Here is a 21,903-nt window from a genome sequence, read left to right as displayed (position 1 = left end):
AGTCCACAAAGGTAAGAATTTGTTCAGCCTTGCTTGATTAAATGAACTAAAGAAACTGGACCATCACATGACATCAGAGTGATGTTACTGGTAAAGATTGGAAGTTTCTGACAGTACTTGTGATGCTGTGAATCTAGAACTTATGCAGAATGTTTTTCTCACTGCATCAAGTGGGTTTAATTGTAGATTTTTTTGGTTAATAGAATGAACTTGACACAAACATTGCATCTAATTTGTGATAGTGGCAATACAAAAAAAAAATTAAAGATTAAAATGGAAATAAAGTATATTTTTCCTGAAGAGGTTTTTTTGTCTATTGCCAGTAAGGGCATCTCAAACTCCATTTTATTTAGAAATCTTATTCTGACAAGTTACAGAATTAAATTAGACTGCTGTTTCAAGGGAGCAGTTCAAACTGTAAGATGAAGCGAGAAACTGGAAAAAAAACCCTTGTATTTAATATGACTCACTAAGACTTTAATCACAGGTGAAAATATTTGTAGTTTAAAATGGCAGAAATTGAATCCAGAATCAGGAGAGAGGAAAAAAAAATTTGTTGACAAATCTGGAATGTGGTAAGAGAAGTCCACCCCCTGCCCCAATGTTTCTTTCCTGACAGCAGTACTGAAATAACCTTTTGCCTGGTGTATTCTGAAGAAGTGACTTGGGTTGGAGAAGAGCTGTGTGAATGATACTAGTGTTCTGTGCCCTTTTACTAAGATGCCAAAGGCCTTKCTTAAAAGTGTTTGTTAAGAAATGGAGCTAGAAAACTTAAGCTACTGCTTAGTTAACCTCTTATTTTGGAATTTTCGGTTGGACTTGTAGGAAGAGTAGATAATACAGAAGCCTAGCATATATACTATATCCTATCTGATTCTATACTATATCCTATCTTTCATATGTAATGAAAACTCAAAGTAGTCATATAAATGGTAAGTTGAATTTTGACTTAAATTTCAGTAAGAGATCTGAAATCAGGTATTATTGGCTTGCTTAGGTGTTCACTGGAAAATTTGTAAGAGTAGAGAGCACTGATCCAAATGTTAGAAAAAAACCCAAGCAGATACAAGCCTTTTGGACTAATGAACAGCATGAGAAAAAAATCAGGGTGGAAGCATGATCTTCTGAATGAAATAGATAGCAGGTAAGAAGTGCGGTGCTGTCAGAACTGCCTTTTCTGGTTATCTAGGGGCATGAGTTTTATTTTCTTTTGAAGTATGATTGAAGTATGCTGCAGGGAAAGTTTTGCATGGGTGGCAGTATGACTAAAGACTTTTTTTAACAGTACGAATCTGATGCTAGTGAAGTTCTAGTAGGTGCCACAGTATTATCGGGGAAAGAAAAAGATGCAAGATCATCCCTGGAAAGCTTTAGGATATGAAAAAAAAAGGCCTGAAATTAACAGTATTTAAGGCATTAATTAACTCCGTTTGGAAGCAGGACAACTTGATAAATAACCATCTGTATGAATTACGAGCAGATTTTTAAAAGAGATTAAAAATGTTATGATAGAATTTGTATATTCTGGGATTTCTTTTGTTAGCKGCACTTGTTTTTCTCACATTTAAGACTATCTGGAAAAGGACCTAATCTAACTTAAATGTAGAGAGGGAATGTGTTCACTCTTGAGGGTTAATTTATCCTTGACAAATTTAGAGATGACTGTTAAACTGTTTTTTCTCTTTCTGTGTCTGTGAATTCAATTCTTGCAAAATAAATACTGTGCGAGGAAAACAAAGCTGTTTTTAAAAATTCCTGTTGCTGCAGCCAGGTTGCTAGCAAGTTATCTGTAACATACTGTGAAGGTGTGACCAGATGAAGTCTAAAAACTCTAAACTATTGTAAATTTTTCCTTGCTTACCCTGTTTTTATGTATCTGTAAGCAAACATTTTAATATTTGGATTCTAAATATTCCCAGAATTCAAACCAGAATCCAAGCTTGCCTAGTTGTACAAAAACGTAGGAGTTACTGGGGTTGTGAATCAGGGAGGGAATCTGTAGTGTATAGCTGAAGCAAAAAAAAAAAAAAAAAGGGTCAATGCCAAAACTAGATGCTTCTGCCTTGCAAGAAGCTCATTCTTTTTTCCTGTAGCATTGTGATATTGTGAGACTATATCATGGGCCGTTCTGGAAATTGAAAGGTTTGAGCAAAATTATTTTGACTAATATACTTTTTTAAGAAAAGATGAGGACAGGGCATTTTTAAAAACTGGTCAAATAACAGGGTCACAGGATGTGAAACCACTAGGTCATAAGCTGCAGCTGCTTCAAGCACTAGTTGAGAGCAAGTGTGTGTTGCAGGATTGCCCAACATCTGGTTGAGAATTCTTACTAGTAAAGCCTTTAATCACATGCTTGACTTAAAGTGCATACACGTTTGCCATTGTGGAGTATGTATTTGTCTCCCTTTTGAGACTAACTAAAATGTATGGATTGGACTTGAATCTACACAAGTAATTTAAAAATCTGATATATCTGTAGAGTTGGAGGCTCTTGAACTGCTTGTGGGTTACTGACTGCAAGTAAGTGAAGATTGAATTCTAAAAACCTGTTCTTTTTGATATTTTTATTTGCCCTCTTGAGGTTGTGGCTGCTTTCCCTTTTATTGAAATAGGGAGCCTTAGAGGGGTGAGTGTGGGGAGGTGTGTGTGTGTCTGTGTGTGCACACCAGACCTTACACAGGAAATCCTGTGAGGACATTTTGCATCCTGAGAGGATCACTAGTTCTCCTTCTGAATAAGTTTTCACTACTGCTAAGTAGGAGGATGAGCAAAAACTAAATATATACCTATGTCTACATATATATGTATGTGTACATATGTACATATAAAATGATGAAATTCACAATTCTAGGTAAACTTTTAAAGAAAATGTTCTCCTCAATGCCTTTGGTAGTATAATTAATTTTTTTGTCCTGAATTTTTAAGTAAGATAGATTTACTAGTATTTTTTGGTGTTTGGTATGTGGCAGTATGTTGACCTTAGATCTTTTAGCAAAGCAACCATCTTTGTTCTGAACCTGGCCAACTAAGCGGGGGCACTTATCAAATAACTAGTATTCTGCTGGAAAAAACATAGAAATGTATTGCTTGCTGCTTAACAACTAATTAAACATTTATGTGCAGCAAATGCTGTATAGTGTCAAACCCTCCCAATCTTTAAACTGCTTGTCATGCTGCCAATTGAGTTGGTCTTTCACTTTACAGGTGTTGCTTTAATGCACAGTTTGCCCGTAATCCGAACTGCCCTTGTTTGTCTGACATTGTTCAAGTATCAGTTGCATATCTTGATTTGGCTTCATGTGCTTTCTTTGTGTATAGCATTAGAATGGGTCATTGCTTGCTCTTCGGAGGGAATTTTGCAAATCCCAGTTTAATAGTTCCTAGTTTACTCCATCTGTTGATGCATTGCCAGTGTTCAAGTCTGTGCAGTAAATCTTTGTGAGACTTGAGCAAGTTCTACCTCATCATTTGTACAGGCTGAAATCTTAAACTGTGTTCTGTTCTGTAAATCATTTATCTCTCTGCTTTCTAAAAAGTAGCCTACCTTTCCCCTTGAGGCCATTGGTCTTGAATGCATTTATTTTTTTGGCAGGGAGCCATGAATGAATCATAGCCTCGAGGAGCTTACAGTCTGAACTCATCTCCATTGTTAATATAAAATACTTCATGCAGTTATTACAACATTTTGCTATGTAAATTTTTTAAGAGAAGAGGGATTGATTTCAGACATGTTAGTTGCTTTTGAAGTTCCCCAACAGTATGTGGAAATGATTTCTTCTGGTCATACAGCTGTAATCTACTAAAGTAAATGGTGATTGCTGCTCGCAAAGTTGGTGCAGATGCATATGTTACTCTTTTTTGCAGTGAGATGCATTGCTCCTTTCACAAAATTGATCAGATTAGCTTTTAATTCTATTTGTAGTTTTCTTATATCCTCCTGCTTGGTTTCCGTGTTCATCCATTGTTTTGTCTTTCCCTGTTCTTGACTAGTTTTCAGGTCTTTCATACCAGTCTTCAGACACTGCTCAGGCTTAGCTGTTTGAGCATTGATTTTAGTCCGTCTGCCTGTGTATGGTGTGTTCTTTACTGCTGGCTCATTTCCCCTTTTTTTCTACACCTTAGAGCAGTGAGTTCCTGCAGGTGGTTGGCTCTGATCCTTGAAATAACTACCATACTGTCTGTACTTGACTGATGCAAGTGCAGAGCCTGCAGTTCTCACCTGTGCTTCAGAGATCTCTTTCTAGATCTGATTGACCTTGTATGCAAGGGAATTGGACTAGCAGATGGAGTATAGCAGCTGCAGTGTATCATAAACACATGCCCATAGGTTGCATAYGGATGAATATTTTATGGACCCTGTAGTATGCCATAGTTCCTTGGTGGTTTTTTGTTGTTTAACTTTTTGCCTAACTGGAGATATAAATATGGATATGGAGACCACTATTCTTAAGCAGCTCAGGGAGTTGAAGTGTGAGGGCCAAATACTTCAAACTGATTGAAGAAATAATGTTCGAGCCTGTTCTGACTCGGGAAACCCCCTAGCACAAACATAGCACTTGGTGAATATCCAGTAAGGAGGAGTAGTGGGRTCAACCTGAGTTGTGACTCATACATTTCCCCAGCAATTAATTTAAAAATAGAATTGAAATTGAAACAGGCTTTGAAGGTTAAAACATCAGATCTCTGTGTGTGAATAGTTTTTTAAATGGGTAAGGTGTTTATAGAGGACAAAGCATTCTTCGTTTTCAAGGTCACTTCTACTGTTTACAATATTTCCAAATATTGCAAGATGATTTTTCTTTTCCTTATGTACTACTGGAATAAGAAACATTGCCTTAATCTTATATTTCTGATACAGTTTTAATATGAGTGAATAGCCACTCTGTCATTTGATACTGAAGTTCCATAAAATTCTGCAGTGACCTGGTTTACCAACCTTGCTCTCCTCAAGAACAAAGCAAGCAAAAAGTACCTGCGGCTAAAYGTTCTGCAAAAGCAGAATTAGTGGTGTTCATGTTTCTTTTTTGCTCTGAAGATATCTTATTGTTTGCTTGAAGATTATACTGCTGTTAGAATTCTGATCCAACTGAAATTATTTTGTCTCTTTTAATCTTCTGTTGGATGGTGGGGCAAACAATTATGAAGAAGGCAAGCTTTGTCTTGAAGCAGGTAATAAATTAAGCCTTCCGTCAACTTACAGTTCGGATCAACTTGTCTGTCTGGAATAACTTCAGTTTAACATATTATGCTCTAATGAAATAAACGATCTTTTTTAAAAAAGTGTATTTTTTACATCTTATGTACTACAGTGTTTGGAGTTTGGGTGTATTTGTGTTTCTAGGTAAGAACTTTTGAGGTGCAGTGCAAATTAACCTAGGTTCTTACAGTGAAGACAGTTTAGATTCAGAGTCTAGCCGTGTTAACACTGAAGAAGAAATACTTACTTGCTTTAGTTAAAATATATTTTGAGGTGATTTTTGAATCTCATTTATGAAAATATTTTTTTCCTGAAAGATGATATGGTTAGAGAGATGCTTTATAACTACTGACAGTATGAAGTAATGRCATTATTAAAAAAGCATACTTGTGATAATTGTGGTAACATTTTGGAAAATGTTCCTTTTGTGGTGCAAAATCATCTGTGYGGAGTTTTTATTAGTATATTTTGCAATTTTGTTTATCCTTAAGGTAACCTTATGCATTTGTATGTTACAGAAAACTACTGCTGGTGTTTGGAGAAACAAAAGTAAAAATGCAGTAGGAAACTGCAAGGACTTGGATAAATTCCTCTTTACAGGCAATGAATGCCAGCTGGCCAATCTGCCTTATATGGACATGTAAAGGAAAAAAAAACTCCTCTTTGTAGCTTTATAGTTGTATTGTTGACTGAAGGAACACAGTACATGCCCCCTGCTGCTGGCTTATGAGCTGAAATCACTTGGAAATAGGTTGACAATACAGGTTTGAGCCCCTTTCCACATTCTATCCATGGTTAGTTAACACTAGTAAGGTATATCATTGCTGTGGTCCACAGATAAGGGGATAGTTGCTCAGGGATTTTTTTTTGCCAGCTGTTATCATAGTAGATATGTTTTATTTTCTTAGTTGGACATGGAACAGATGTCAAGATTCATTTAAATAATAATTCCAAGATTAATGATTGAGTAGGTTTGTTTAAAACAAAGATGCCATTTTCTTACAGACTACAACTGCTTTTAACATACCTTTTTTCCTCTCTTGTGTCAACAGGCTTTTCTCCCCACTCTGTCTAAACTGTTCTAAATTGTTAACTGTTCAGAAAAATCTCTCAAAGCATGTCCAGAAATGACCCAGCAGCTTAAGCAGCTTGTGTTGTGAATGAAATCCTGGTGTCTCTCCATACAACTGTGCTAAGATTGTTCCACAAGTGAAAAGGTAGTTGTTGATTGTATTCTAAACTGAAATACCCACTAGTAACTTTGCCTCAACTCCCTTATGCATTCCTCRTACACAGTCATTTAGCCTTCAGGTGCTGATTAAGTTGTGCTTCCTTGTTGTGAAGTGCAGAAATATTGCTACATGTCATTTTTTGCTAGAATTTCGTTGACTTTCCCATGGTAACATACACAAAGAACAGGAGTGGCAACTGAAGTCTGTTCTGAGATCTCAATTCCATTTTGGACTCCCCACCTGTCTGCCTAAGTGTGGGTTGAAGTGCTTGTGTGTTAGATCAGCTGCAGAGAATTAGGTACCCTGGTCTGTTCTAGTGCTACAACAAAGTACACTGGTCCTGATGTCAGAGTCAACAAAATGGTTGATGGCATCCAGTAGTTAGGAAGATGCAAAACAAATTACAGTGCTCAAATGAAAATGAAATGAAATGAAAAACTTAATCAAATAAGAGATTATTTTTGATGGATTAATTGGTGGATTTGCCTCTTGAACAGCATGTCTGAACATTAACATGTGTTCATTTCAGCAGCTTCAGTAAGGCTTTCATACACTTCGTTAGCCGGTAAGTTTTGTTTTTCAGAGACTTCCAACATCTGATAGTTAATTTGCACTTTATTGTGTTAACRAACATTGACTCTTAACTTGGGTATGGAAGTCTATCTGTACTAGTAATGTTTGCCCAAGAATGCATAGTATTTTCTTTCCCAGAAAGCTTCCCTCAGACGCCTGTGAAGATGTTTAATAAATACCCTGTTCTGAAACTTTTACTGGGAGTTATAATAGCATATCCAAAGGATCAAAAGAGTGTTTGACCTCTAATTTTTAAAACCTCCTTCTTGCTCCAGAAACTCTGCCTCTTTAAGCAAAGAAATCCTTTCTACCTCTTTCCCTCCGAAATTAAAACCAGGTAGGGCCTACTTTTTCTTTTCTTATTTCCCTTTCTTTTTTTTCCCTGTCAGATGCATATTAAAAATATTTGACTAGCCTGGCACAGTTCATCCTTGTGATAGCTACCAGTGTTCTTGTCAGATCTCTACTCAGTGTTTGTGGTATTACTTTCAGTATTTCATAGTTTTTTTTGTTTGGTGTTCTTTTTTTATATTGGTTTACAGTAACAGATTTCTTCTATTTTTCTCCAAGTGTTTTCTAGTAGTCTTCATCCAATATTGTCCTTTAAGGGAAAAAAAGYGTATTACCATATATTATTGAAAATATCATAGATTAAGACCTTATAAGGTATAATAGCTGTACTAATAGACTATTTGCCATTCAACCATTCATCAGCTGAAAACAGTGTGTTAAACTGTGTGCTGAGACTGAATCTGGATTTCCTTTACAGTTTGGAATGCACTTTCTGGCTAGTTTCTAATGGCCCTTAGATCTCATGACCTGTCCTTAGAGGGATGTGAAAATACTTCTATATCAGTTAGTTTTGCATAATCTTGGTTGATTTTTAAATTAAGTTGAAAAGCAGAGACTCCTAATGGAATTTGTATCTTACAGGGAAGCAAAATATATAGGGGTTCATGAATTCTTCTCTGACCATTGCATTCCCTGCAGTCTCCAACCTCTGGCCATGCTTCTTGCTTTGACTGCATCTTTGTGTAAATGCAGGAAATGCACTCCTACCACTGCTAATATATAAATCCAAGTTTTAAGATATAAAATAAACCTCATGTGACTTAGTGCTTTTTTTTATTCCCTTCAGTAAAGAAAGACGCATGTTGTATTACATTGAGACAAGGGAGGAGGAGCTGATGAGAAATAAGATGAACAGAGCAATACTGAGGCATTTGCATCCTTTGCTGTTTTTGGATTCTGCTGGGAATCTGCAATGCTAACCCTTACAATAAAGTGGTAGGCAACCAGGCTCAGATCTTTCCTTTCCTTTGCTTTCCCCCAAAGCCTCCCAAGAGCTATTCAAAAGAAATGTTGAGTTCCTTACACCATTTGTAACTGTAAAATGTAACTTTATTGAACTTAATTCTCTATGATATTTTCTAATTCACCATGAGTGACAGAACATGCGTATAGTGCTTTACCATGCTCTGTGGGACATTTCCCCATGTGTTGAGCAGCATAATCAGGTTCTTCAGAATATCTTGGTAGTGTAAAATACTGCAGTATTTTATTGTCTTGCCCCATAAAAAATGTTGTTCCAGAGATGAGCCTCAAGATTGTATTCCTGGATGGCAAGGAGAAACCTACTTCTTCTTTTCTTATCTCTGTTTTGTCATGCAAGATGGTTAATTAGCTTGGGAAGCTGAGACTTACTTCTCATTGCCTATTCACCATTTCTTAATATCTTGTGCTTCTGTTATCTGCTACCTGCTCAGAGAATTTATATTTATTTATGCATACAGATATATCGATATATAGGTACACATTCCCCTATTCTTTTTTCCTCTCCCGCCCCCACTAGAGCAAGGCAGAGGCGGGTCTCCTGGCCCCGCCCCCGCACTCCAAGCCCCGCCCCGGCGGGGCCCTTCCGCGGCTTCCTGCGCGGCGCTACCTGCGAGGATGTGATGTCAGCAGCTCATTACCCTAATTATGCTGACCTCATAGGCGGGCGCAGCCAATGGGGCGGCCGCGCTCTCCCCACCTGCTAGGCGCAGGATTCCATCATTCCTGGGATTCCTCCCAGGCCCCAGCAGCGAGCGGCGCCGGGGCCAGCGGCGCCGGGCTCGGCCGCGCCTGCTCCGCTCCGCTCTGCGCCGCGCGGGGCCGGCCCGGCCCGCAGTAAACAAGGCGCCGCCCGCTTCGCCGACGGCCGAGCCGCGCGCTCAGCCGCGCTGCCGCGGGGCAGCCGCCGCCCGCACGCAGCGCCCTGGTGAGTGATCGGCGGGATGTGCGGGAGCTCCGCGGCGCGAGGAAAGGCGCAGGTGCTGCCATGGGGACGCTACCGGCCCGCGGGAGCGATGCCCTCTTCGGCGGGAGCCGCGCGGGGAAGCCCCGGGCCGCCTTTCGGGTTACGGCGCTTCGGGGCGGCGGGAGCCGGGGCAGGACGGGGGGAGGGGCCGCGCGGCCGTTGGCGGCGGCGCTAACGGTCACTCCGCCGCGTTCGTTAGGTCGTGAGGGAAGGATAGGATAGGGCCGCCGGCCCGCGGCTCACCGTAGCTCCGGCCGGCAGGCGCTTCCTATTTATTTATATATTTCTAWTCTTTGCTGCTATAAATCTAGCTAAGCAGAGCTACTGGTACCTGGTATGTTTTATTTTTTAAAGAGTATGTTTATAAGTACATAGTATGTTTCTGAGGCGTGATGGAGTTGCAGTGATAGTGCTGTGCAGCCTTTGGAGGTTGTAACGTACAGGAATTTAACAAATTGCCTCTAACTAAACCCAAGGAAGCCGTGAAGCCAGCAGGCTTTCCTTCCAGTCTCTTATAGTGCTTTAGCATTATCAAGAATAAGAAATAACAGGAGGTGGGGGTTTTTTGTTTTATTTTTCATTAAACTATGTAGAAGTAACAGATAAAGGGTTCTAGAATTCTCCAATGATGTTTTTCATTGGATTTTGCTTTATTATCAGAGAAACAGTTTGCTAAAGACCGTTAGGCCTGTAGGTAACAAAATCTCCATGAAGTTCCCTTTGCAGAGTGATGCTGAGAGCTGTTACCTGCACAGCTGCCTACAATCTAGCAGTAATGTGGTCTTTCCCTCCTTTAGACTCTCTTCAGACTTCTTGGTCTGTATTTTTATTATCTACCTTCCAACCTACTTCTGAGGCTATTTCTTTATACTTTTTATTTATTTATTTATACTTTTGCATGTGTCAGTCCCATGCATCTGTTTTTCTTCTGATTGATGCTCCAGTAATAATTCTGCTGGGATCTGGCTCTGTTTATGAGAGCTCATTAAAGAGAAAAATAAAATACTGATCTTGTCTGCTAAGTTCTGGGTAGAACTTGTGTGGGGCTGTAATATGCACCTCCATTGAGGCTCACTTGTTTATTTGGTTGAAGTTTTTGAAACTGCTGAAATAACTGTTGCTGAATTGCCTGTGCCTCCAGCACAAGTATCCTGGCTGTAGAGTTGTCCTTTGCTGACTGTCCTTCCCTCAGTTCAGGTGCACTCAACGATATGAAGGCTACCACCTGCCTTTACACCAGGCAGTGCTGAAAAAGGTATAAYTGACTGCCCAGCCTGTTTAAAATTGTGACTGCTGGCTGAAAGATGATAGGACATAGTAGATAGAGACCCTTGGGGCGTGTTACTGGAGAAGCACTTGTTAGGCATTAGGAGGTTCTTGTTTAAATGTGTGTAGCGTTGATGACTAATTTGCTTTGGAGACACTGAGGAGGATATGTTTGTTTTCAGCTACATCTGAAGGTTTCCTGTTATAAAAAGTAGTTTCGCTTCAGTTCTAGCTAGTATGATTAGATGTTGCATGGTAAGTTTGCAAGAGAATATGTAAGTGATGAACTGAATTGTCTTGAAGATACAAGATGTGGTCAGATGAGATTTTTTTTCACCTTTAGCTTCTAATGTCTGTTACTTTGAATTCAAGTTAAGTTGTTAATAGCTTTGGGGTAGGGATGTTACCTTGTTATGTCAAGGAAACAATAAGAATGGGGTACAATTTCAATTTTTGTTTAATGTTTATAATTTTATAAGATTATTAAACCATTTATGTTTGAAYGTTAGCCTGTTCAAACACACATGGTGTTTTGATGATTCCTTTGCCCTAATAGCCTTAGCTCTCTATGACTGTTGTACTGTTGTAGATGCAGTTKTAGATGCAGAAAGAAGATTTCTGGCTGATGATAATCACCATCTTCCATTTACAGTTAGCATTGGCTGTGGGATTTATTTGTCCGCAAGTAAGGTGTAGTTGAAAGAATCTAGATGTGTTGTGGATTTTGTGGAAGTATTTTGGATACATATACATTTCTCTGTTTTTCTCCTTTATAGTAAAGATATGCTTCTGTAAAAACAAAAAATCCTGACCTTATTTCACATCATGTTGTTGCTCTATAGATTCCCTGTCTGATCTGATCAATTATGTCTGGGTGCTTTCCTCAGTTTAGTTTCCTTACATTGAAATCAGGGGAGATTGTTCTCTTACTCCAGTTACTTCTGCTTRTGGCGTTTGGCTAGAAAGTATTACGATTATCTTCTAGATGTCAGATACTTCTGACTTACTTGACGATGTTCTTCAATTAGTTTTGTTTTCTATATACTTTTGACTCCCCCTCTTGGCTGTTCCTTGTGTGTCTGACTGTTCCTGCCTTGATGCCTTTTGTTGGTGCAAAGGACTTTAAGGCCGCTTCTCACCTCCTTTTCAGCCTCTTTCTGAAATTCTGCCACAGAATTCTGCCACAGAAAAAAAGTGATAGACTTTTTTCTACATTCTCTGAATATTCTATTTTTTCTCTCTCTGGCACTGCATGAATGAACTTCTAGTGCATATTCAGCATGTTTAAGGGGCCTCTAAGTGTCTGCTCTTGGACCTTTCTTACTAATTTGGTTGTATTGGCAGTTGACCATGCTACTATCCTGTCTGCCAGTCAGGCCTGTAGTCCTTGTAATTATATCATGTTCTACCTATAACRTCTTCCTAAGGCCTCATATCCAAACTATGTTCAAATCCTTGCTATTTCTCACTGTGTAGCACCTCTTTTGTGCAGGCCTTTTGTTCTCATTACTCCTAATTGTGTCATCTCAACTCCATTACTTTTGGTTATTGGTTAAGATCCTGTCTAGACAAAATATGGGTGGACAAAATCTACCCAGAGTGCTGCTGCAAACATCATCTCTCATAGTTTTCTTTGCTTTCTATTCCTTCATAATTTCCTTTTTGTGTGTTYAAATTTAATGTTCCTGTCTTTATTTCAAATCTTTTCTGGCATACCCCCACTGTGAATAATAACTTCTGTGGGTTTCGGTGAATGTCTCATTGTCCAGTSTGCCATTAGTCTCTGGTTCTAGTGCTTCTTTACTTAGGTTTCAAGCAAGCAACATTATGATTGTTCCCTGCATGCTTTTCTTGATGCTTGGAAGTTACTTCTGTAAAAATTCACGAACCCACCTCATTGTTAATTTTCAGAATCTTTAAGTTCTCTATTACTGTTGTCTTCAAAAATCTTAGTGGTTAGGTAATGCTAAGCTGAGAGTGCTCTGATGTGTCTGGTATTTGCAAAAGCCTACGAAGGAGAGGGAAAAGGGCATTCAGCTTTGTTAATAAGTGCTAAGTTCTTCAAATGCATATGTTGTGTAAAGGCTTGCTGGTGGATCAGTGTTATTGCAATATTGGTTAAGTAGGTTTGTCTTTAAGGTGCTCTCTTAAATATGATTTTACCTACCGTTCTTTAATACTTTTACTGTCTTTCAGAATGTTTTCCTGGTGTGATGTGATTGACATGAGAGAATAGAAGAATGCTGAGTGGAAACAGTAGCTCTGATAAACAGATAAGGGAAATATTGGATTGCTAATATTGGAAATGACAGTAGATGAAAATATTAAATACAGTGCTTTTGGTGCATATCTCTGTATGCACAACTTTCACTGTATATCTGACAGTGAAAGTTGTGCAATATGAGACTGTTTTCATAGTGTTTGTCAGACCTATCCAGAGGAAGTTAAGTCTGTGTACTTTTGTGTTCTGCTAGCCATTTGTATTCACTTTTGAGGTCTGGGTATAAAGTAGTTCTTGTGCATAGGCTGAAGTGTCGTACTTGTATYGGGGTACTTTCTTTCCTGATGAAGGTCCAATTTGGGGTCATGTCAGTTCTTGCAGTGCAGACAGGTWTCTGTGTCACAAAAAGGCTTAACTGGCCTATGTCTGAAATCAGTGGGATAGACCAGGAACCAAGTAAAGCCCTGGATATGGAACTGTTCTTTCATTTGGGAGGCAAGGCTCTTCTGAGAGTGATCGGGCTATTTTTTGCAGGGTGTTGTGTGGAGTAGCTGCAGTGGTTGCTGTCCTTGCAGGGAGGCAATTTGGCTTTGAAGTACCTAAGTGGAGATTCTTCCACTCTCATTTTCATAAGTGATTTTTATTTTCTGACCTGTTATCACTGACTTGTTTAATTTTTGAATGAATGATTTTTGAAATGTAGCATGAAGCTGGTTCATGCTAAATCTGATGCTTAAAAGCAACAGTTTGGTATAGCTGCGTCATCTGATCAGACATATACAAATCTTTTTGGAAGGGGAATTTTTACTCTGTTAGGGGCTTATATATGAGAAAGTAATGAACAGTATGGAGAGAAATAAGTGGTACTATTTTTAATTCCATAAAAAAGAAGCATCAGGGCCTACAATATCCAACTAGAAGCATGAAGGCTTCTCAAGTGAACACTGTTTGCTTTGGTCTGGGAGAATGATATTAAGTGTCACATAAAGATGTGTTTATTGATGACTTACCAGAGTAAGAATTTAAGATTTCATTTTCTAAAACATTTACCCTTTTACTGCAACTTTAACTAAAAGTTAATTGTTTTTTATTAGCTTTTTTAAAATACTGTTTTTTTAGGAAAGACTGAAAAAGATTCTGTCAAAGATTTGACAGAAAGGAAGAATAACTTCCTTTGTCCTGAAACCACTATAGTTAGATATTTTAAGTATATCTCTTCTTGCATACTCCTATAGAAACAAGATTGGATTTAGTTCTTTATTGAAAATATTTTTGGAAGCTTAAAAGTATATTTAAAAATAACTTAAAATCTTTGGTTAGGTTTAAAGTCTTTGACTTTATTTAGGAAGAGAGATTGCGGATAGTAAGATTTTTTATTTATAGTGCAAAGTCAAGGAAATCGCTTCCCAAACATATGCTTGTTGTTAAGTCTGTATACATGTGTTTGGGATTTCTGTAGTTGCCACTACCTTCTCTGCCCTATCCCCTCTTCGTAAAAGTAAGTTAAAAAGCATTTTTCTTATGACAGAATAGCATGCTAGTTTTGAGGAAAGAAAAAACGTCCAAATTATTAGCAATCTTGGTTTTTACTCTTTCTTTCTCCCTTCATTTATCTACCAGTTCTACTTATACTGTTGCCTTCTTAAAAAAGTACACAAAAGCTGTTGGCTTTTTAACAAAGTTTTTTGATAAAGTGTTATCTTCCTCTCCCTTACTTTCCCTGTCCTACCTTTCTATTGTGTATTTCTTTTTATTTTTGAGGCCACTTATGCGAAACTTTAACAAATTTATTTAAGTTGTTATTTAATTTATTAGAGGAAGAGTTGTTGTTCGGTATGTTTCTAAAATGCACATTATGTGTCGGCAGAGTTAGTTTTTCTTGTATGGGAATTATGTGATACAGGGGGGAAAAAGACACAAAAGCAGCTGCTAAGGTGTAATTACACAAGTTGCAGTTTTTTCTCAATGTTGTTATATAGAGGCACTTCCAGTCTTCATCTATACGTTGATGACCAGAAATGTATCTTTATGGTTTATGAGTTTTGAATGGCTCCATTTAGGGTATAGGAGAGTACGGAGTATAAGTTTATTGAATATTACAGAACTAAAGCATTCTTTCACTGAGGTAGGTAATTGGGCCATCTGTCTCTTCCACTTCAGATGAGTTGCATCCTTGAATGTTGTCTGAAATGGCTATTGACCTGGGTGGAAGACAGTCAGGTGGGAGGAAAAAAGACTTACAATCTAAAGAAGCTAACCTGCTGCAAAGTACAGGAGCAGGACCATCAGCTTGAGTCTAGTTCTTGAGAATTAGTCTTCTGGTTCTTTTTGAATGAACATTGGATAGGAAGGCTGGTACTGATGTTTCTTTGATTTCAGTAATGACTTGTTTTAAACAAAACCTGTGAAAAGAGCAGCAGAAGTCTGGATTTTCTTTTTTTTCCCTGTCACTCTGTTTATTACTTATACAAAACCCGATGCGTGTATGCTGGAGCAAGTAGCTTACTATGCTGTATGTTGTATGTTATGGTAATGATTTTGGAAGTTTACTCTTTGAAAAAAGAGGAGGGAGAGATCAGCAAAGAAAACAAGATTTAGGAGAATCAGAAATCATTTTCTCTAATGCCGAAATAAGTTTCAGTACAAAAGAGGATAATCTGTATAAATAAAGATGCGTTAGTAGTGGTAGTAGGTAAGATGATAGCATATTTAGCATTTGTAATTTAATACCAACTAACTGTATACTATTGTAACTTTGTACAGTTCAAGCCTTTTACTCTGAATTTTCTAGGATCCAGTGAGGAATGGAGACTCCATTGGATGTTTTGTCAAGAGCAGCATCTCTCGTACATGCTGATGATGAGAAACGTAAGTCTGAAACTTCTCTACCTTATACTTTATCTGTATGGTGTATCAGACTAGGCACTGGCTTTATTGACTTTTGCAACTTACTTAGATTTAAGCTCTTTTGAAAACATTTTTCTACATGACTTAACTTCTTTCTTAGTCACAAAACAGTATGTTGCATTTAAATTGTTTGGCATGCAAGAATCATTCCTGCTATTATAAAAATGAACTTAGCTGTCCAAATAAAGGTATCTCTTAATTCTGTTTGCATTGTTAATTAAAAAAAAAGAAATAATTGTGTTCCTCTCAAGCTGAGAAAGAGTTGGGAGCCCTCACTAATAATATCAGCTAGACTTATTCCATCCTATCAACACAGAGAGGAGCCTATGTAGGACTGTAAGGATTCCTTTTCAGTGTGTCAAAACTAAGTGGYAGGTTAAATCATTAGTAATGAGCACTTCATTTTGCTTTTACTGTTGCTAAAGGATGCATAAGAGGTGAAACTAATCTTTTTATAGTCTGTAATTATTATTTTTTTTAATAGGTATATTTTTGAAAGGTCAAGACTTAGGTATATTTTTGAAAGGTCAAGGCTTTGTACATTTGAATTAAGGAACTGATTTGCTGCTGCTGTTAATCAACTTTTAAAAATAATTGAAATAATAAACACTATATATTTGTAGAACAAGTCCCAGAATTTGTGTACTTTCAAATGATCAAAATAACTGTAGCTCACTCAGAAGTTTGAAAAATGAAGGTTTGATATTCCAGTGAACTTTACTATATAAATGATTTCTTGCTTTCTGTAAGTTGGTTTTGTTCTTTCATATTCATCTTGCTTCTCCATGAGAGCAAACTTTTTACCAATCCCTTTGTAGTGGGATGATTTAGTTGATTACTATAGTTACTGACTATTGCTGGCAAAATGAACAGTGTTGAATGTTCCAAAGAAATTATTTCAGCTATAATTTTGACCTGGGGAATATATCTTGAAAACCAATTTGYGTGTTTGTAGAGAGGGCAAATTCTTAGACTGTTTCTTGTTTATATGTATATTTGTTAGTGTATGTATGTATTTTAGCATTCTCAACTTTCTTCAGTTTTAAATACATCTGTTGTGGTTGACTACTGCCTGAGATTCTTGCTTGAGTTTGATTTTGAGATCTGTGGAGCAGGGACACTGGACAGGATTTAGAGAATCCAGAGGGAGTCTAAATCAGTGCAACTTGCATGTGAGGAAGCTGATGCATATCTGGTTCTCATTTACATTCCTTTAGTCTCACCACTTACACTTTATTAGATTTATGCCACTTTGCATCTTCTAACTTCAGATGTCTGAGTTTGTCCTGTTGTGCGTCTTGTGCACTGAGAGCTACAGCATAGTGCAAAAAAAAAAAAGAAAGAAAAGAAAATGCTTAAAGGAAGTTATGAGGAGTCCTCACAAGTCACTGAACTTTCTTGTGTCACTACTTAGTGTTCATGGAAATGGTACTAGTTTGATTGCATTCAGGGATGTTGAAAGGGTGCTGGCAGGTTGTAGTTGTTCTTAATTTTGAATTTAGCAATTATCCTCAGGTTTTGCAGTAGAGTGCCTAGTATGCTGCTCTTGGATGTTTAGTGGTGCTTCTCCATGTTTCTGTATCCCCTAATGCACTTCTCTGCTGAGTAGAATTCTGCAGAGGGTGTCTGATACAGGGAATGGCCTGGATTGTAACCATTTATTTTCTTTTTCCTTCCTTTATTTTCTTCCTCAGTAAGATTGTTCTTGGGTGTTTGATATCTGAAGAAGTCACTGAATTTATTGTAGTGATGTTTATTTTATTTAGATACTATATCCAGATAAATTGATTGTTGATTCATAACAACAACAAGTAGGTTCTTTGTCATTGATAATGATACCAGGTGATGGTATCAGTCGGATATGATCCAACTCCTAAGTTTTGAATAGAGATTAAGTTTCTGAAATATTTCTGCCTTAGCTAGAGTCTTTATTTTCCTGCTCGAATAGACATTTAGTTAACAGATACATCCTGATGCCCTTTGTGCCTTTTATGCTTGAAATTTTGCTTTTGGATGGGGCGCAAAGGAAATGTAACCACATGCTGTACTGATAGGATAATACTGTCAAGTGGTTAGATTCCAGTGAAGCAGTAAATCTGCTTCTAAAAATAATTCAGCTTAGCTCATATATTCTCATCTAAGCTAAATGCTATGTAAGAGTGGAATACAGTCGACTTTTCACTTTTGAAAGATGATTTTRGGCACTAAAATGCCATCCATCCATTTTGATGATAATCAAAATTATTCATCTTCAAAGTTTACAATTACATTTTTATAATAAAGGTGTAGGTAGTCTTATTTTTTTCTATTGTATAAATTATTTAGAGAAATATATGTATAATACATAATATTGTTGAGGTATTTGAGTATTTTTGGCTAGGCATGCTCCTATACAAGATAAAGTAGTTGAGATTGGTGGTGATCTCTTATACATATAATGTTTTTTGCTGCGACTTTTTCTTCAAAGTATTAGTAGTATTTGTGCACAAGCCTTTGACAGACCTATTAAATTACRAACTTTTGCACCGTGCTATGCTTTAATCCCATCCCGATCTCAAGTTCAAATTCTTTCCATGAATTAGCAGCCTTCCTGTGTGCTTACTCTATCCAACCAGTGTAATATAGGTTCCTGACAAGAATGGGGTTTGTTTGCTGAAGTTGATGGAGATTTAATTTTATTCTTGTTTGTCTAAATATATTTTGAGGAGGAACATTGCTATTAATTGTAACCTGTTTCTTTCTGACATCAATAATCTCCTTCATTTCTGTAGCACACTGGCTGTGTGTATGACTATTTAGATTTCCCAGAATTGTTAGTGGTTGGTTTCTTTCAACAAACTTGAATCTGACCTTTTTTTTTCCTCTCCCCCTCCTGTTGCACCTATGTCAATAAGGTGATATGTTCACCTTCAGTGATGTTTGCACTGCGTGTTATTTTCAATGACACAATTTCATGGGCTGTGCTGGCAGTCATTTCAACAACTGCCGGTTTAAATCCTTCTGCACTTCTTAATCTTATCAAGAAATATTTATGAAGCTTATTTGGTTAACTACTTTATCAAGGAGATGGTTAATTATGGAAGACAAGTGATTACAGTAATTTTTTATTTGTAACTATTATCACTTTGGTATAAACATCTATYTTTTGAGATCTCAGTATAATGGATCAGTGTGTTTAAAAAACCCCAGCCAACCAAAGATAGATACTCCTTTAGAGGTGGTAGGAGGACCAAGTCATTTCCTAGTGGAGTTTGCTGTTTACCTCTTGTCCAAACTGGGTCTTTGATCTCAGCAGAGAGAAAACACACTGCCCATGCAATCAGCAGCGAGTCATCTCATAGATCTCTAGTCCCCAACGGGCTCCTGGCCAGTTGTGGTGGGGAGCCACCCTCTGGGCCAGCATGGTCAATGAGTGACTGCACTGGCTCCCAAGTGTCTCTGTTGGGTTTTACCCATTTCTGTGGTTCAGAGTTGTACTGTCTGTGAGACACGCATATGTGCTACATTTTTAATAGTGGTGCACTTAATGATGGTGTAGCTGGATGTGGGCTATTATAAACTCGATTTTTGCAAATTGGATATTGCACAATGAGATGCTTCATCCTAGTCATATCCCTATCTCCCAGCACCTTTCTTGAATTATTCATTCATGGACCATTCTTGTTTCTTATACATTTAAGAATGAARTTAGATCACAGTCCAAGCTGGTGATAATTCAGTAAAGTCACAGAATTACTGAAGGTGCAGTTTTTCTCTCGCAGTTATGATGTGCAGCACGTGTTCAAAGCAGGGAAAAGTTTTCAATCTGTACTTATCTTGCATAAAAATCTTTATCTGTACAGCTTGATTTATATTTTGACATGGTGGAGAACTATGATGGAGAACTATATTTAAAAAAAAAAAAAAAGGTTATCTTGGATGAAACCATGCTCCTTGTGCGTATACTGGAGCTGCCTGTGTCACTCTTGTGTACATGGAAGCCTGGAATTGCTGTTCCCCACTCCTTGCCTGTGAAGACCRTTATTTTTGGCCAGCAGTTTCTTTGATGTAATTTAGTTTAATTCACTTCTGATAATTAAGCTAGCCAAATAATGATATTTCTAGTACAGAAGAATTATTGTGCTTTAAAATCCCAGCCCTAATATTTTCATTTCAATAAATGCCTCATATAGACAAGGCCTACAAATAATTTCTTGCTGTTCTGCAGTCATATTAATCAAGAGAGTGAAATCTGTGTTGTCTACCATCCCTTACAGATGCAGCAACCGGTTGCTTTGGATAGCTTATCCTAAAAAAGAAATATTAATCCTAGCCTATAGTTTGGGTTAAGAAATGTTTATTCAGTAAAAAACTATGTATTTAGTCAAATTAAACTTGAATGTGGCTATATGCAGTGAGGATACTAATGGTCGCATATTTCTAGCATTACCAACCTTTCACCTATGTTTGATTTGTAACAAGGGCAAAGCAACCGTGTTACCTAAGATTTTTTTTTTTTTTTTTGGCCTTACGTGAATAAATTTCACAGTATTTTGTGATGTTCTTCACTGCTTTTTTTTTTTTTTTTTTTTTTTTAATCAGGATTTGTCAATGTTGTTTCTTAGATTTCTCCTATTAACCAACCCAGCATGATCTTGATTTCTGCTCCAGGGTTTTTTCTTTTACTGGGGGCGGGAGATGAGAGAAATGCAACATTTCACAGTTTTTTCTCCTGTGAAAGTGAACTCTCTTGACCTTCTATCCTTTGTTTTTCAGAAATCTTTAGTTGTTTGTACATTTGTATTATTTGTAATACAATAATTATGCAAATACCATACAGAATGCATTGCATTACTTTCAAGTGTTGTTTTCTGTGAATGTTATCAGGGCCACGTAATCATTTTTAGAATTTTGGAAAACAGGAGGATTGAATGGGATAATTGATTGTGCTTAAAATTTATTCTTTCCTCCAGAAAGTTTCATCCATCTTTACTCCAAATTTATTGTAGCAAGGAAATAAAGAACAAGTAGAGTTATGTTTTCAACTTGTTAAATAGGCTGGAAAATGGGGCAATTGTCTGCCTGGCGCCTACATGTATTTTAATAGCAGTTGAACACCATTAGCATAGTCAGTGGAGTGATGGTAATGCCTTCAAGAACAAAAGTGTCCAAACATTTTGCAAATTAATTTTAAAAAGCATTTGCAAGAGGTTCAAATGCCTCCAGTTTGTAAACATGCTCTAGCATCTTTCAGCATACCAGATATTTCTACCCAAGCTACACCAGCTCAGAAAACTACATGCCAAGAGTTAGCCAGGCAATATGGCTTTTCTTTTTGAATTGCTTTAGGCTACTTAGTGACAAAATACTTGCTATGGTTGGTGGTATTATCTTCAAGTGAATTATGTTTTTCGAAACTCTGCCTCTGTAAATATTGTCTGGCACAGGGAGGGGAAGGAATCTTCTTACTAGAATGGAATTTGTCATCARATACCAACCATTGCTCTCAATATTGCAGCTGACTGAATACTGTATTGTTAAGCATGATAGCACATATGCAAACATATGGAACCTGTCAATGCAAATGTTTCTACACGGTTGTTGGTTCTGAAACACTATACTTGGCACTTTGCAGTCTATGCTGTCCTTTTTACAATTATATACTTTGTTAATGCCTTGCATTTTGAAACAAGTACATGAAAATTATTCAGTCTTCTGACAGGAGATGGAAATTACACAAACTGACAATTTTTACAGCTAACCAAAATGTGCCTGCATGAAAGCATATGGTAACATTCTAGGATGCCTGTTCTTAAGGTAGTGTATGTTATTGGTTTTATTTCACTGAAAACAAGAAAGTGTTCTTTCTTGATTAGAAACACTTCAGTCCAAGTTGTGAAAAGCAGAGTGTTTTCCCAGAATGTTTCTTCCACATCTGTAAGAGCATAGAGAATTGGGGCAAGCTCAGAAATTTCAGCACATGCATGAAAAGCTACTCAGCACATGTATGAAAAGCTAGTGTTCTCTTTTTTTCTTCTTTTTGTGGAATTGGCAAAAGAAAAGGGAAAAGGAGATAATATGTCGAAAATGCCTCACATTTAGGATATTGTCAAATGTTTATAATTTGACTTGTATTTAAAATTTCTTATTGCATGTTTTTATCTGTGTGTCTGGAAATGTKAGCAGCTGAATGCTTTACAACTTCCTTGTTGCCTGTTGCTAGTAG

The 21,903-nt window shown here is 37.4% G+C and overlaps 2 protein-coding genes across 6 annotated transcripts in view; both read left to right on the top strand.

The window, feature by feature from the left end:
• TAMM41 (TAM41 mitochondrial translocator assembly and maintenance homolog) overlaps window positions 1–1,553 on the top strand; it is a 19,605-nt gene extending 18,052 nt beyond the window's left edge. For all 5 annotated transcript variants that reach the window (XM_026046054.1, XM_026046051.1, XM_026046050.1 and 2 more), the window contains one exon: window positions 998–1,553. The gene's annotated coding sequence lies outside the window, so the exon portion shown is untranslated. The remainder of the gene's footprint in view (window positions 1–997) is intronic.
• VGLL4 (vestigial like family member 4) overlaps window positions 1–21,903 on the top strand; it is an 81,228-nt gene that overhangs the window by 325 nt on the left and 59,000 nt on the right. Inside the window, exon 2 of the mRNA XM_026046056.1 lies at window positions 15,583–15,659. Coding sequence (XP_025901841.1) covers window positions 15,596–15,659 — 64 coding nt within the window. The 5' untranslated portion in view covers window positions 15,583–15,595. The remainder of the gene's footprint in view (window positions 1–15,582; window positions 15,660–21,903) is intronic.

Source organism: Nothoprocta perdicaria, unplaced genomic scaffold (assembly GCF_003342845.1).
Source record: "Nothoprocta perdicaria isolate Ctin4 unplaced genomic scaffold, notPer1 scaffold_42, whole genome shotgun sequence".
In the NCBI taxonomy this organism is placed as follows: domain Eukaryota; kingdom Metazoa; phylum Chordata; class Aves; order Tinamiformes; family Tinamidae; genus Nothoprocta; species Nothoprocta perdicaria.
This window is presented reverse-complemented; position numbering and strand designations above follow the sequence as displayed.